The 16,817-nt window shown below is 40.1% G+C and overlaps 1 protein-coding gene across 8 annotated transcripts; it reads right to left on the bottom strand.

Annotated features, from left to right (window-relative positions):
* Positions 1 to 176: 176 nt before the first annotated feature.
* Positions 177 to 14,842, bottom strand: LOC110986452 (protein phosphatase 1H-like). Of its 8 annotated transcripts, none has more exons than XM_087135821.1 (9): positions 14,002 to 14,842; positions 12,673 to 12,793; positions 11,246 to 11,512; positions 10,601 to 10,713; positions 8,281 to 8,484; positions 7,324 to 7,495; positions 5,961 to 6,112; positions 5,443 to 5,696; positions 177 to 2,046 (listed from the first exon to the last, which is right to left on the bottom strand). In XM_087135821.1, the coding sequence occupies exons 1-8, from the start codon at positions 14,247 to 14,249 to the stop codon at positions 5,486 to 5,488; spliced, it is 1,488 nt and encodes a 495-aa protein (XP_086991947.1). In that variant the 5' UTR covers positions 14,250 to 14,842; the 3' UTR covers positions 177 to 2,046; positions 5,443 to 5,485. The 8 variants fall into 8 exon arrangements, with proteins under 8 accessions (XP_086991947.1, XP_086991946.1, XP_022104014.1 ...); XM_087135820.1 differs by having other exon boundaries at positions 177 to 5,696; positions 14,002 to 14,345; positions 14,533 to 14,842; XM_022248322.2 differs by having other exon boundaries at positions 177 to 5,696; positions 14,002 to 14,415; positions 14,566 to 14,842.
* Between the last annotated feature and the right edge of the window lie 1,975 nt (positions 14,843 to 16,817).

The following is a 16,817-nucleotide window of genomic DNA, read 5'->3' as shown; positions in this document are numbered from 1 at the left end:
ATTTCTTATTCTGGAGTAGGAGGGATCAGCATTTCTTATCTCATATATGTATTTTGTACTTGTGCATTATGTTTATGGGTATCTGTTGCTTTGTTTTCAGGGTTGATGATGGTCTAGGAAAAGATGACAGACTTCTTGAAAGGAAGAGACCAATTACAACAAAATATGCAAAAGTCTTCCTTTTAGAAATCATTTGCATTTTAATTTTGAACTAAAATTCGACTATACATTTTTTTTTTAATTTTAAAATCAATGACAATATATCCTTTGGCAAACAGAAGAAAAGAAAACCCTTGTTAGAGAAAAAAAGTAAGAATTTAAGTTATAAAAGAAGTTAATACAGAAGAAAACCCTTGTTATCTATACCTAGAGAAAAAGCAAGAATTTGAAAGTTAAGATTTTTTTCAGTACATGTACTATAAAACTTTTGTTGGAATAATTAATATTACAAAATATAATCAGATTCACAAATATTTATGAAATCAATATGATGAGAAGTGGCAAAAATTACCAAAATCTAATAGTACTTGAATAGGTAAATTATTCTAATAGTACTTGAATAGGTAAATTAATGCACACTTATAAACAAAATTCATAATGGCCGGAGTACATACAAGCATCCTACACTGCTTTATTGCAATTAAAAAAAAACTTCTGATATGCCTGTACTGTCCAGTGCTTGATCTAAATTCTAGTGGTAGAAGCCACTTTCTGTGATAGAAACCAAACTGCTCCTATGCCTCAACAAATAAAATTCCTAAATTTGGGAAATTTAAATGCTCTCTACATAAAATTATAGAGACCTCCAATATTTCATTGGAATTTGATATCTGAAAGTAACAATCTTGGCACTTCATGTAACAAAAATACATTTTTTTCCTATGCTAACTTGGGCTAAGCTTGGGAGAACTTTAACATTACACTTCCCTTTATTTGTACACACAATGATATCCAATTACAGCATTTTTATACTTTATTGTACAGAAATGTTTTGTAGCAACTTAACAGACAAGATAAAATCAGTGTCACTCTAAAGATCAGTTGTTTGCCAAGGCAATATACTGAGATGGGATGGAGGAATCCCCAGCGTCCTTTTGAAATGAGACAAAAAAAACCTCTTGGTTGGCAAAACGAGATCACAGCAAACGTTTGGAGAGGGTTGTCATGATTTACCAGCTGAGTATCAACCCAGCTCTAAATGAAAGTTTAGATGGTGGACATGAACAAAGTATTAAAGGCGACGCAATGGGAGCTAATCTCCATTTTAGTTTCCCACAGATGCAACTGCATTAAAGTGTCTTGCCTATGAATACGAGGACAATCATGCCTCTGCCTGCTTCAAACCCAATCTTGATTGGCTGCAAGTTTTCATGGAGGCAACTGTGGTAAAGACTTTTGAGCCACTTGGCAGCAACAAACATGTCTGTCTATTATTTCTCTTATTTTGAGCATGTGCACATGGACTCAAATATGATGTAAACAAAGTGAACGGACTAGAGTACCGGTATCTGCCACCAGCGAGTTTTTCAAAAGTCTCCCATTGCAGTTAAGCATCTTGCTTATGGACATGAGGAGACTTCCCTGGCTGGGTTCAAACAACACATTACAAAAGGCAAAATACACTAACGCATCAACAATCAAGTTATGCGAGACACAGGAGACAAGGACTAGAATTTTACAATTAACTTCTAGTTTATGCTGTCTCTACCTCATGCAAAGTATGGCCTTGAAGTGGCAAGACGGGACACTTTCTAATTAGCTGTCATTTCTTTAAAAAACAAAAGAAGATAAAGTGATGTGCACAAATGACTCACAGGTATGCCGGGACATATGTACACACTCCATGTTTGTTTTCTATTCTTAAACACATACTGATCAAAACCAGATAAACTGCAATGCTACGTTTTCTTACTTCTGAGCATATGCAGCACCATTCATTCGAGGTCCTTGCTCAACTTCAAACACAGCACAACTGGAAGAACCCTTCAGCTTCACACATTACAGCATTTAGACTTTAACTGGCACATTTATCTCATCAGTATCCAGCTGCAAATAACATTATTACGATCCGCATTTAATGCAAATTTCATACATACAATAACAAGGCTGGAACAATTGCTCCATTGACTCATGACAGAGTCTTTCTTCAAGCGTTTTTATCCGTTTGATCCTGGCATTGTGTTACAAGGCGCTGTGCTCTGTGCATTTCGCATCGGTCTGAGTTCCATTGGAGTGCAAGCTCGTGTTATCTTCCCTTCCCCAAAAATCTACAAGCACAGATGCTAATATGTATGCAGCATGCATTTGAATGTACAAAGTTACTGTTCCCACGCTGTCAATTTTCTGTGTTGGCTTGCGGGAAAAGGTGTTTTCCACCAGTGATGTCAAATGCATGCACCATGCCCATGAACGTACATGTACAAAGTAAGCGTTCTTGTCAAGACACTTTCCTTTTCCGGGCATGGGCCATACTAACGAGGAAACCAAGTTTCAAACTGGAAGTGCCTGCCACAAAAGTAATATCCAATCAGCAAGCAGTACCAACACATAAATATGCAGGAGATACATTTTATACAAATAATACCACCCTAGAGCAGCGGTTAGTCCAACAGGGATTTTGTACGTGACTACAGTACTTACTTTTGAGTGACGATGATTATGTACATTCTGTCCTTCTGTTATGTCTGAATACATCATTGATCCCTGATCATAAATAATCTATTCCTGAAACCAACGGCAAAATGGCGACGGCTAAGTGCTGTCAAAGTGTCTTGTGATCACCCTAGACTCAATTTTCCCTTCTTTGTGGCAAGGTATTGCTTTTGGATGGGTCATCCATGGACATTAAATGTATCATGAAATTAATTAGTCACCACTATGCAGACTACCAAAGTGGATACGTCATATGCATAATTATGTATGTAAGAGGCATTAGTGCGAGAACCAGTATATGCGTGCGCACGCGCTCCATTCGTTTGTACTACACTTCTTGGTACAAAATGACGTCACACTTCAGTGCTCTACACTGGTAGTCTACATGTACATGTATTGCAAGTAGTACATATGAGCAAACGTATTTAATAATGCATTATAATGTAAGAAGCTCAAACTAAATCCCCCCTTCAACATAATTACGGTGGAGTTGTTTTACTTTGAATCTTACCTATTTTCAATACTGTCAACTAAGCTTGGCTAAAATTGTGCAGAAAAAAGGTGATGTTTATATTTTGCAAGATTTCATTTTTTTTTTTACACGTATATTGCAAACTCGTTCTTTATTACTTCCTTTAAGAGGCAGGGTTTGAGAACCGAGGAGAAGGGCTTAACATACTGGTAGCTAGACTAACATTTGAGGATACTGATAAACTTTGAACATCGATAATAAACAGCAGTTGAGTCAACAAAAAAGCATGTACATGTACATTGTATCTACAGTGAGGGCCGGCATACATGTGTACAAATTTCCACCGATACCACAGAAACACCTGCATGCTTTTGTCAGCTCTTTTTTTTTTGTTTGTCCAATTTACTTATCACTGGAATACAATGCTCCCCTAATGTCCTGCTTGGCTGAAGCAAATGGGTCATTCTATGCACTCGGGGTCCAAAAGTGTGACATTTTTGTGTCCCTGTTACATGTGACCTTTGTTATTCGAAATGATCACCGGAATTGATTTCAAACTATTACTATTAGTTTGGCAGGTACTTTGCATTAATTCATCCCTCTTGGAAATTGGAAAATGTGCTCTGAACTTCAAAAATCACCTGTCAGACGTGACAGGGACATGAAAAGAAAGGACCCCTAATTTCTAGAATTACCTAAATATACAGACCAATCTACGTGATGGCTGCCCTTGCTGCTAATTTATGTGTGACTGTTGTTGTTGGGTCACACCATGACAACCTGACTTGGGTAAAACATGGAAAACTTCCTTATAGTCATCAGTCATGTGCACTGCTTAAAAATCTGGGTCCCCACTGACCCGCAAGGGCAGTATTTAAAGCTGGGAAGGGGGGGTTGGATCTAGACAAAATTCTGTGACATGGATCCTGCAAGGCACATTTTAAGAGCGAATCCAAATCCTACAATATTGTGGATTCAACCAAGAACTGCGCTTGAAGAGACTTTGACTTTTGGCCTTTTCTAAATCTATTCATGCTGGAGACTGCGGGACTAGAGCCTGGTTGAACACTCGTGATCAACTTACAAAGTTTGGCAGCGATAGCTGTGCATATTTCAACACATACCAGGGAGTCAGTGCCATGTGGTTTCAAGGTCTTAACCACAGTTTGACTAAGAATGCTTGAAATGAAATATCAGCATGCACACCCCATGTTCATCTCTCAAATATTACAGTGATTGCAACAGCGGACTGTTTGTTGACAAGTGACTAGTTCCTGATGTTCCTTGCCACCTGCCTGCAAGCATTCAAGCCAACTGCTGTCATAGCAGGTTGCTCTCCTGGCTCCCTCATGTCCATTTTGATATACATCATTGGGTACACCATGAAGTGACATATCGTGGATGGTTGCCGCACCACGAACTGACGTATCGTGTGCACAAAGTCTATGGATGGTACGTCACTTCGCGGTGCACCAAAACTATCCTACACGTCACTTCGTAGTAAAACGGATGACGTGTACGTAGCTACTGATATAACCAGTGATTCTACCTCAGGAGACTGGGCCCAGTGCGATTGACCGGCGTGCCGTCAGCCAAGCCTATGGTTGATAATACTTTAAGATCAAAGATGTTCCACGTTAACCAGTAGTACTGGACTGAACCCGTAAACAATGCTCTGGAATCCACACCAGACTGTGCCCTCCAGAGCAAAGTGAAGAAATGGTTCAGTTGAATGCCACTCAGCACCATTTTTCGTTGCCATGCACACTTGTGTGTATTCAGGTTCAATCAACACTAGTAAGAGATACACACTCGGGATACGGCTTGTGGACATTCAGTTGAGTCAGTCTGATATTCCCACAGCGCACACCCCAAATGAAGCACGCACTAAGTTGGGTCAATCAGCACAATGACTCACACAAACGTAACGTACTCGAGCAGTCTTGATGTCAGCTATTTCATTCTAAATGACGTTTCCTCATTAAATTGCCCAATTTGCTGACAGGGGCTTGATTTTCTAGGCACACAGATCAGTCTGCAACCAGCATCCTATCAACAACAAGGACATGCCCTTACTTGACTGTAATAGTAGATTGCATAGCGCCCTCAATTAGTCTCGCGCATACAAATTGGCAAGCACACACTACAATAATTAGCAATTTTAATATTGTTTCCCTATTTTGGTCTCTCTCTGCACCATCACCACTTGTGGAATTTTCACCATTAGACTTAAAAGGAAAAAAAAAAGAAAGCAGCATATCGTTGCTGGATAATTACGGGACAATTAAGGGCTAGGCTGATTGGTTGAACAGGCACACCTGAATTTAGTTGGTTGCTTCTCCCAGCGAAAAATTCTGGGTCTCACTGTGGACTGTCTGACGAGCCGAGACCAGAGGTGTCGTGGGACTCCGTCCAGCTGTTCTGGGGTGACAGGCCAATGTGGTGGCACAGAGGGACGATGAACACCGAGATGTCGTCGCCGGATCCCGGCTTTCCATCCTTGGTCCGCCAGCCGTTGGATTTGAGGATCCCCCTGGCTGCCATGATCAGCTCTTGTGCCGCTGAAGCATACCTGAATTTAAAAAAGAAGAAAATAAATGACAACCAATCGGTCTAACAATTCCTGTGTAAGAACTGCCATAATTCTTGGTTTTTCCATTTAGTTGCAGAAAAGGAATATTTCACTCAAAATTTTGTTTTGTTCTTCTTCAAGTTGTTCTCCCACATTGGTACACATTTCTCTACTTCATGAGAATATGTTTACCCACAACATGTGTAACTGTTTTCCTCAAATGCTGATAAATGTTTCCTAGCCGTAGCCAAAGCCTTTTTGTACCTCTTGTAATCCCCGGGAGGGAAGCTCAGCATGACCTCCATCACGATCTCCACCACCTTCTCGTTACTGAGAATGTCCCACAAGCCGTCTGTGGCCAAGACCAGTACGTCGTTCTCCGTGTGCTCCTGGTCAAAGAGGTTGTACACTTTGACCTGTTGGTAGGGAAAAACAATGCAACAGTCACTCTGCTGCAACAGCCCCAGACACCGACAAAAGTAGCTGGAAGACATGATTTACAGTCCCATCTAAGAGATATCAAGCCCCTACCTGCCCCCCCCCAAAAAAAAAACCCAGCAAAAATCGAAATGGATAACATGAGATTTTAAGGGCAGAAACCCACTCTGTGAAGTGGGAAACAATGTGATGACAAACTGAGAAATTAATGGGACTAACAGGAGTTTGTCTTTCTCACTAAAGTACAGCCATTGGCATCAGAGTGCAGAGCTCTATACAGATTAATGGAATATACATGTACAGTAGATGTATTTAAGGTGCCACAGCAGCGAGCATACTGTTTATAACAACTCATTCTGAACAATAAACATTTATGGTTAGACACCAAACCGACAGCAGTCTGTTATGAATACAAAGCAACTCTTTTTGTGATCCAACAAGTTGTGTATATTTACATATAGCAAACAAGGTTAAGCCTTTCCACAAACACACTCGTGCGTAATTCAGATCACGCAGACCAATTCAAAACACAATGTCTCGTACATTTTCGTTTGCAGACGCGGCCTGGTGCGTGCTCATTATCTGAAACTCAACGCAGCACTCAGCATTGGTACAAATGATACTCCGAGCAGAAATGGTTCTTTTGTTTCAACGGAGGTAGTGAAGTCTGGCTGGCTGCGAACACTGACACATGCAGCGTCAAGCCTGCGCGTACTCCCCAGGGAGCAAAGATGTTTTCAAGAACGATGCATAGGGGGGACTGATGGTGATGCAACATCATGCTCATAGATTCTGCAATTAGGGTCACGCTTGGTGGACAGCAATGCAATCAGCAGGCATCTATCATTGATGCCCCTAATTATGGCACGCAGGTCGTCTGTAGTGCTGTGCCAATTATTCAGATATGCGATCGATTATTAAATGTTGGAATATTTACTGGCAAAATCAAGTATTCGGAGGTGAAAAATCAAAAGAGTAAAGAAGGGAAAGTTAAACTGGTTGGTAACAAAACTGCATTCTAAGGCAGTTAAACGCACCGGCTGAACAATAAGACCAAACTTTCCCTTCCTTTAAAGTTCTTTGCTTATGTGTGACTTTGGTAAAATTGAATATTCAAATATTCAGTCAAATGGAAGATATAATGTTTGAATATTCAAACAGTAAAACTGACTCAGCTGCAGTGTCTTACCTCTGGCACTGGTGTGAGGAAGGGCTTGATGGCAATGTCGGTGCCTTGAACCTTCAGATCATGATCCCCGAACCCTCTGGTCACACCGATGGTCGCCAGCAGGCGGGCCTTCTTACCTTCACCCACCACCAGGGGGAAATTCAGGTCCTCCTCTGTGACAAGCTTGTATGTCCTGATGACAAGCGGGAAAGCATGGGGCAAGATGAGACGATCGAAAAAAACCCAAGATACCCAGCACGGTGGTACATTGGTCACTAAATAATTTGACTCTTTAGGGCTTTTAATGGCCAACAAGGCAAAATTTGCAGCTGTACAGAACAGGAATAGAAGAGCAAAAGTAGCCAAATTCTGAGTGATAAAACCTCTAAACAGATCCACAAGTCTGATAAAAATAAGGGAGAAGCATATTCCCCCAATTTGCCACCCTAAAAAACTCCATGTAGAGTAACTACTGATTAACAAAGAATGCAAAAACACAAGCAGAAAGTTCTGGTTTGTATACAGTTGCTGTTATATCAAAATATGCAGAAAAAAAACCAGTTTGAAGATGCTGTGCTTCTTTGGGAAGCTTTTCTATATTTCTGAAGAATTTCTGCTGCACGAGGAGAAAATGGAAATAAAAATGGCTAAACTTTAATGAGCTTGAAACGAAACAAAATAGAGAGCAACTTTTACAAGGGGGGAGGGGAACGGGGCTCATGGGTATCATCAAGAATTTCGGGAGAGACGGGTAGGGCAGCACTCAGCAAACCAAAAAAACCCCCCCACAGTGGAAGGGTTCTTGTGCTTGGTATTTTCAAGCAATGTTGCCAAGTTTCATCCCCTATCCTCCTTTTCTTTTGGCTTTTTCTTCGGGGGGGGGAGAATTTGGAACACTTATCCCCTTGTCTTCCCTTGAGACACTCACAGGAGGAGAGGAGGCAAGGTAATTGAGGAGGTCAAGCAGGAGTTACTCACCATCCTGTCATGGTACAATCCCTGTACATCACTTTCTTGCCGATGTCCTTTCGGTGGACCCGCTTTTGGAATTCCAAGGCGGAGAACTCGTCACCCAGCAGCTCGGGCTTTACGCTTGCTAAGTATTGCACTCTCTGTCTCTCCGTTACCGGATTGAAGTCAGTCGACATGGGAATGACCTCTGAACCCTTACATATGATGGCTCTGCAGGGATTGTCAAAAATGATATAACACAGAGACTGAAAAAAAAAACAAATAAATAAATAAACCCTGTCTTGAAAATCAGTCAGTTTAATTTCTTTAAAAAAAAATCTGTTTAATGCAGTGGTCATACATGCACTTGACATGAGCATAAAAGCACAGCAAATAAAACTCAAGGTAATCGTACGATTGACCTTTACACCATTCCATAGAATGATTCTGCCATTATGAAATGGCATACATAAGATCAATACATGCTACATGTCAATCACTAATGGTATCCCCAATCATTTCAAATGCCCTAATGTCACTGCTACAACGCAGACATAAATTCTAACCACAGAGACGACGTCATGATTCTGGAAGTTTTCCACTGCATTTTCCCATATGAACGCTTTACCAGATACATGTACAAGTAGCTTTGTTCTCTTTTAGTTGATTCATCAGGTCATGAAAGAACTTAAAATTGTGTCCGCATTCAGACATACTTGACCTTTACTACATTGCAACAAAGGCCACACCTATTGACAGTGAGGATGGTATTGTATACTGAAGTTCACGCAAAGTGAACACTCATGAAAGGACAGAATACATGTACATCCATTTAAACCAGTGGGAAAACCCCAGTCTGTAGCAAATGACACTGAATGGAAAAAAACAACATTTTATCGAGCCACTGTTGTGGAAAGTTGGACAGAAAATGCGGTAATTTGTTGAAGTAAAAGACAGATGTAATTGTCGGCAATAAAATGCCAATTTAATAACTTGACATAGTTGTAGATTTATAATAATGGAAGGGGCCGTTTTGCAAAACCAAGTATATCTTTCTGACGGACAACCTGGGGAAAAAGGATAATTTTGAACACAGTAATGTCTTTGGAGATTATTATAATTTGCTTGAAAAAATATAGTTTCAGTGCATTTCTTTTCTGAAATGGCACGTTAAAATATACATGACTACTGTCTCTTACTTGTAATTTAACATCATTGCCTCTGAACTGGACATTGAAGGCTTAATGACATGTTGAATACACACATTTACTTCATTACATACATGTATGTAACAGCATAAAAGTTATATTTAGAATGGAGCACATTAACAATTTAGTACTTGAAACCAATATTATGCACTTACGGTACATATATGTCTATGGATTCAGAACACGTACATTGGTTGTTTTACACTCTACCTGTAGATTGATTACATAATCTTGTATGATATGTACATGTGCCTGTATGCACAGTAATCAAGTAAAAAGATTTATATTCAAGCCAATGTAGATTCTGTAGTTGGGACAATTGACAAAGGACAGGCAACAGTTCTGATGTTTCTGAAACTGCTATGATAACGATGCAACATGGAAATCATACAGCTGCGTATGACTCTTCCTTTAAAGCCAGCTTTCTTAGTTTTCAAGTATGTATGCACGCTGAGGGAAGTCTTTGACTGTGTCATAGAATTACAGAGCTGACTCCACATTTCAGAAGTCATGACAATGTCAATTAGCTGGTTTCTATTTCTGTGAGGTTGACGCTGCATTGCATATCGTAACTGACGATCACGAGTACTCTCACCCACAGGCTACAGGTGTTGATGTGCATCACGTTTACAGAGCCATATTTTATATGTGCATGCATACATTTTACACTTAATTTAAACCAACGATTCCCAGTTCCGATCATGTTCATCATATCAAACAGCTCTGGATTCCAATCCAACCGCCGGAACCGTGCCTAAAAAAAGCATATCACATTTCACAGTGTGTGTCATGTGGTGATGTGTCTACAGAAAATGAAGCGTCAAGCTTCTCATTCAGCTTAACCGAAACCAAAACTGCTTGTAACCCTCGCCAATGAAAGTGTGGTGCAGACTCATTTTAATATTGGAACCCTGGATTTCATGTCATATCGGGAACTCAATTTACTGTGTCTGTTCTGCTTTCAACTGAGGCAAAGTATCACTGCTCCTTCATATATGTCATTAAGTCCCAAATTACGCTTTCGTGGCTATGGCTATGATTTCATAATTGGCCTTGTTACAATGGGTATTCATAGCCACAACCAGATTCCTGATTAGGGCTCTGCCTACTGTGCTTTCAGTTGAAAGCAATTTGCCTACCTGCTATCTCCTGCATTGGCTATGTACAGCTTTCCCAGCAGAAACAGGGCAACTAGCACCGTGCAGCCTCCTGACACAGAAAAGTACAGCTTCTCTTGCCTTATTTGATCATCCTGGGCAGTCAAAAGAAGATAAAAAAAAGGTCTGAAAAGAGGTGGGTTCAGAGAGTAAAGGGACACAGCCCAATCCATAAAATCCAGTCCAACAGGGAAGTTGTCAAAAAAAAAAGTGCCAACTCAATGAACTATGAATAAATGATTACATGTTGTAGGTTGACACACACATTGTCCAGACACACAGTGTGGTTGTACAACCATTGCTGTGATTGATCAGAACATGGTGGGAGAGGATTGGTAAAGACAGAGAAGAAATATACATTTGCCAATAATCTCTACCCTTTAAAACATTAATGAATAACCTTAATACCTAGTAGGCCAACATGAGGAAGCGAATTTTTTTATTACGTGCATGTATACTGATGATCTTCAGTCCCGTAACTACCGGCTAATATTGAGAGCCATTCCATATTACGACACTGACAAATCAATCTTTGACCATTAATTTCTTTAGACAGGGCAGAACACACTAAAAATTTTTAATGGTTACCATCTACGGCTGATGGAAAAATCAATATCCAACTCCTACCATGTCAACGAAGGCGGCCTCCAGGGCACCAGTAACCAGGCTCTCCACTGACACCTCTGTCTCTGAGAAGGGCCACTTATGGGGCCGCAGGTCACCCCGGCGAGAAAACTGCCGGTGCTCGGGTGTGCTGTTGACCAGGAGCTCGTAGACCCGGTCCAGCTTCTCTAGGATCTGGTAGTGGAGCGTGTTGGCCGACATGAGGGCAGCCCCGGTCCCCGCGTGGCCGTCAAAGATGGCAAAGTAGGTCATCGGGATGTCGTCTGGGTCCTTGGGGGAATTATTTTTGAAAATATGAATTGATGAGAAAGAACTCATCTGGTACATAAGCAATGCGCTTCAATGTCGGAATTTAATCTTGATTTCCTGAATTAGAAATAGCTTAGAAGGCAGTTACTTTATCTCCCAGTGCTTCCAGATGTACATGTAGAGTTAGGCCTTTCAAAGGTAATTACAATGAAAACATTCCTTCTACTAGGGTTTTCTTTGAGAGAAGTGTGCCATCTAGGGGCCAATTTTTCAAGGTCCTGTTTATTTGTTCACCTGAAAGTTATAGATAACAGTAGAAACAAGACCTTGAGCAAATATTTCTGCATGTAGACATTCCATTGTTATATTATTGTTGGTATGTTTCTTGCCATCTTACTGCTGAATGATCTCAACAGAATGAAAGGGATACTGTTAGGCACCAAACTGGGCCATTAGATTCATTAGGCCCAGCTTTAGACAAGTGGAACTGATTCGAACGGCAGCATAAAAAGGTTCGATAGTAGAGCGAGTAATGAATATGCATGTATATGACATCACCAAAAGCCCATGATTAATACATATTTATCACAAAAAAGCATGTATGCGCCACCACCCCCCTACTGTCGCCCCATTAACCGGCAGTCCTTACTTTTCACAAGTCTTCTTTTTACTGTCGCGCCAAAATAATCATTAGGCCGACGTTTAACAAGTCCTCTTTCTGCTGTCGTGCCACCACCATCTACTGTCGCCCCATTATTACTTTTCACAAGTCCTCTTTCTACTGTCGCCCCATTACCTTCTAATGTCGCGCCCTTAACCGAGTCATCACTTTTAACAAGTCCTCTTTCTACTGTCGCCCCCTTAATTTATAGTCATCACTTTTAACAAGTCCTCTCAAACGTACATGTATGTGCTGTATGTGACGACACGAATATAGCCGTGATGACATCAGGGTCGTGCATATTCATTACGCTCTCTACTGTCGAACCTTTTTACGCTACTGATTCGAACCCCATGAAAAGGTTTCCATGATTGATGATACCTGTAGTATTTAAGCCATGTCTGCATTACTTGGCTACGGCTAGCAAGAACCCATATGCTTATATAAGCCACTAGTTAGCGGCTCCATGCTTCTCCCATAGGCACGTGTGCCATTTCCAGCCACAGCCAGCCCTACTAACCCCAGTCGTGGATCTGTCCTCCGCTCCCACGGCTACCTTCTCCTGGTTATGACCTTTGAGGACAAAGTGGCTGGCAGCTGCCTGGTCCTCGTTGAATTTGCTCTTCCCTCCATTGGCCGCCCTGAGTGTGAAATCATTGGAAACTTGCCACTTTAATTTGTGAATTCGCTTTGGCTCTGCAACAAGTCAGGGTCCAAGATCTTTGTACATCAAAATGACCCTGATGAACGAAGCACATGATGTAACAACTGTTGCGCAAGCTTATTTGTGACAGTACCATGACAGTGTATTCTGAAAAAGAGCTGGCACAGCAATCCTCTTAAACAGGGTCCTTCTTGATATATAGTGTGTCACAAGCGGGATTCATCTACATGGCTGTACAAAATGAAATTTAACTTTTGTTTTTTCTCTTCAACAATGGAAACTAATTTCTGTCAATAAAAAAATTATACGCCAAAAACACTTAATTCTTATGAGTGAATCTATGTACACGTGCAATACCTTGGTTCAATATTTGATACAGCCTTTATTACACGTGTAAACTCAAATTATTTGCAAGTCACGCTCTTTATTTTCCCACTCATGGTTCCTGGTCACAATTTCCCTTATCCAGGCTTGTTTTCAGTGTTAAATAACAGGTGCAATTCCATCAAAAAGGTTTCCTCCTTCGTCTCACTTCCCTGGTAATTTCCTTGTTCATGTCAACCCCAACACTGAGTGTGATCTGATCTTACTCTTAAAACAGTTTAGCGCCAGTTTAGCGCCAGATGACCCCAAGTCATATGAAAATTACAATAATCCCTCCAGTTGTTGGTAGGGCCATAGCCCAACTCTGTCATTTCAAATGTTGATTTCACATTGTATGGTTTATTCTGTACCATAGTAGTTTCACGTTATAATATCTGTGCATGTAATGTACGCTCCAATGTTTGCTCAAATTCTTCATCAGTCTTACTATATTAAAATACTTAGTACTAATTTTTAAAGACACAATTTGTTTCCAAAATCTGTTACATGTAGCTCAACAAAATGCTGAATTCAAATATCTTGTGATTTTACCAATTTTTAATTTGAGTCGCTTCTTAGTATTAAATCAAATTTTAGCTTAATCCTCAAGCCACTGTTTGTTTTATGAGTTTTCATCCTGCTAAGATTTACAGAGTAGGGGGCCTATAACAAGCATACGCTGTTGGATATAAATTACTTATACATATAAATGAAATGAAACAAAAAAAAAGGGTGTTGGAGAAAAAAATTCTGTTTGAAAAGTCCTTGTAAAAAAAGATTTAATTTCTCAAATTCTTTAAATTTTGGACAAAGTAATCTTACTCTGCATATCCACAGTGCCATGGCAGCTTGGATAAATCCCTGGGAACCATGATTGGTCTGATGACAGAGTCGGAAGCGATGGACACTTCCTCAGAGCTGAGCTGGAGAAATTCCGGCCTTGTGTAGGAATACTTCTCCTGCAGACCACGGCCGCTGGTGTCCTGCATATCCTCCACATCTTTTAGGCTACGGTTCTGGGGCATGTTTGCAATCACATTGTTGACAACTTGTCTGAAGCGGTTGAGCATGGTTGCAAACCACCAAGTTCAAGCTCATGTTGCACAGACTGGCACTAGTCCCAAAAATCTGGTTTCCTCATCTGCTGGCATGGGCTTGACATTCTCCTTATGTAAAAAGACATTAATTTCAGTTTATTCGGTTGTAAACTCCTTGCAAGACCGATGTGGTTCCTCCCTTGAACAAAGACATGAAAGAAGGTATAGGTCCTAGTTAGGCCATGGAGGAATAGGAACACAGGCCCGTCAGTATCAGCATTTTATGACATACGATTGTGAATCATGAGTAGCTTGCCTGGCACGTAGTCATGTACTGTATGTAGCTTACCGTCACCAGACAGCGTTCATCTACAGGCTAGGCGTGATTAAAACCAAATGACTAACCCGAGGCTGACCTGTTGTGATTCACACCGAACTTGCGCAGTTGCAGACTGAAAATATCGCTGTATAATCTCGATCATAATCGGGGGTGAAGTTTAACTTATTGCACGGGTAACTTTGGCTTTTTTCAACTAAATAAGCTGTTCAGGTTCATAAGTTTTGCAGTACAGCCGTGTACGTGTAAATGTCTAATCTGCGTTGCGTGTACATATATACATGTACATGTACATAAGTACATGTACAGTACATAATGCTGTCACGGGTCGGTCATGTATCGATGACACCCATTTTCGGTTAAATATTCATGAAGTATCGACTACTGTGTAGCAAAGTGCTTAGGACTCCTTATCATGCGTTTTCGCCATGTCGTGATACTATAATAATCGAAAGTGTATTTGTATCATCATCGACATTTGCAAAGTCGCAAAATTCAGAAAAAATAAAACAAACCAAAAAACTTATTCATGAAAAAACTAGCCATAGATAAGAGAATCAAACGCACAACCGTTATGTATAAATACGGCATAAATATTAATTATTTTTTTCAAAATATAAGGAAAAAGCAAGGACGAGGCTTATGTCAACACGTACTCTTCAGCCAAAATCATTTGCGTAACCCTTATTAGATAAATCACTATGGATGGTATACAAATATATTATTAATATTTTTTTCTAAACTGTCAGGAAAAGAACAAAATATACTTTCATTAGCCTAAATCATTAACCAAAAAGATTGCCTTTAAATAAGCTCTTTGTTCCAGTGCAGTAGCTGGTTCGCGTACAGAGAAATTAACATAGCCACGCTCACGCCCCTGTGTCAGTTCACGTAATTGTAAGTTAAGGTCAAATTGCGCGACATAGCTATCAACTGAACACAGACAGAGGCTTTAGTCAAACTAGCTAGTCTCGCCAGACTCAAAGTTTTGTTCCAATATCAAATTGTTTGAGTAAAATGGCTGAGAAAACATTGTGTTTGCCTAAACAACCTGCAGTATGGATTATTAATTGATGTTGCTCCTGGTATTCCCCTTTTAAAAATTCAAAAAAAGTTTGAGCCAGCCTCAAAGGATACCGCTGAATCAAGCTAAAGGTGTTGATTTTGTTGATCTTATGATGCAAAACAAACTTGAAGTCCAATGAGATTTAGATTTTTAAAATCTAATTTTATTTAGATCTAAATAACATTTACATTTTTATCCTAACATGGAAGACCTGAAAAAGTCCAAAATTTAAAGTCGGGTGACACAAAAGCATAATGTTTAGTTTAAGTACTATGCAAATCAAATTTTTTAGACGGGTTTTAAGACAACTTCACTCTCCAACTGATATCCTCGCACAAAGCTTTTTGGTCTAATTTTTAAATAGTTTTCTTTGAATTTTGAACCTATATGGTTATTATTTTACTAAATGTGGGTTAAGGAACTTCCCAGAAAAGGTTTTGTTTCGTTTTATTTTGATTACATGAATATAGGTCTGGAATCTCTGGATAGGTTGTAAGGCGTGAAAAATGTCTATATTTTGACGCCTATGTACATTTTTCTATGATTTGACGTATTACTGATTTTGATTTTTAGGACAGCATAAATGTATTTTCCATCCTTAAGTATCTGGACTTTTTAAGCTGTAAACGTACTTTCTTTACCCCCTTTATGTTGAGCACACTGCGTACACTTCTTTTTAATTCGTTAAGAAGTTGATTGCTTGATTAAATGATTGCTTGGAACTGCTTGGGGTTTCTTCTTTGAACGTATAATTTTAGTTCGCCCTTGTAGGTTTCCATACTGTGGAAAGGCGATCAAATCAAATCAAATCAAATCAAATCAAAGAGTTCGCAAAGTTTTCTGCCTAATATCCGGAAGCTTGCAGGGGCGGACCCAGGATTTTCCTTAAGAGGAATCGTGATCCTGGATTTTCCAAAGGGGTTGTGAACGAAAGCAGCAACGGTAAAATGCCCCGGCCCACGAGCACGTTCTTAGCGCCACAGAGACGCCCTTAAGGGCCTTACAGCGTAGGGTTCGGGCATTTTTGGATTCTAGACCCTCTGTGGTGCAATGATTATGCAGTATGACCCCCTTTTCCCCTTCTATTCCCGTCTTTTTCTTCTTCTTCTTTTTTTTTTAGATTCATTTATTTATTTTTGGGTTAAAAACGGGAGAGGGCTAGCCCCACAAATAGGGCTGTAGTGGCTCGCTTTTACAA

This window comes from Acanthaster planci, linkage group LG04, assembly GCF_054643075.1.
Source record: "Acanthaster planci isolate LZ-2023a linkage group LG04, COTS_SCS, whole genome shotgun sequence".
Classification (NCBI taxonomy): domain Eukaryota; kingdom Metazoa; phylum Echinodermata; class Asteroidea; order Valvatida; family Acanthasteridae; genus Acanthaster; species Acanthaster planci.
The sequence above is the reverse complement of the archived record's forward strand: the minus strand, read 5'-3'. Positions and strand labels throughout refer to the sequence as shown.

What these genes read in the sequence shown, in the direction of transcription:
- LOC110986452 (XM_087135821.1), bottom strand. Translation starts at nt 14,249, where the DNA reads ATGCTCAACCGCTTCAGACAAGTTGTCAACAATGTGATTGCAAACATG. An exon ending in AGGCCGCCTTCGTTGACATG is followed by an intron (nt 10,714 to 11,245) that starts GTAGGAGTTGGA and finishes TTGACTGCCCAG; the next exon opens with GATGATCAAATAAGGCAAGA. An exon ending in TCCTCACACCAGTGCCAGAG is followed by an intron (nt 6,113 to 7,323) that starts GTAAGACACTGC and finishes CCCTACCAACAG; the next exon opens with GTCAAAGTGTACAACCTCTT.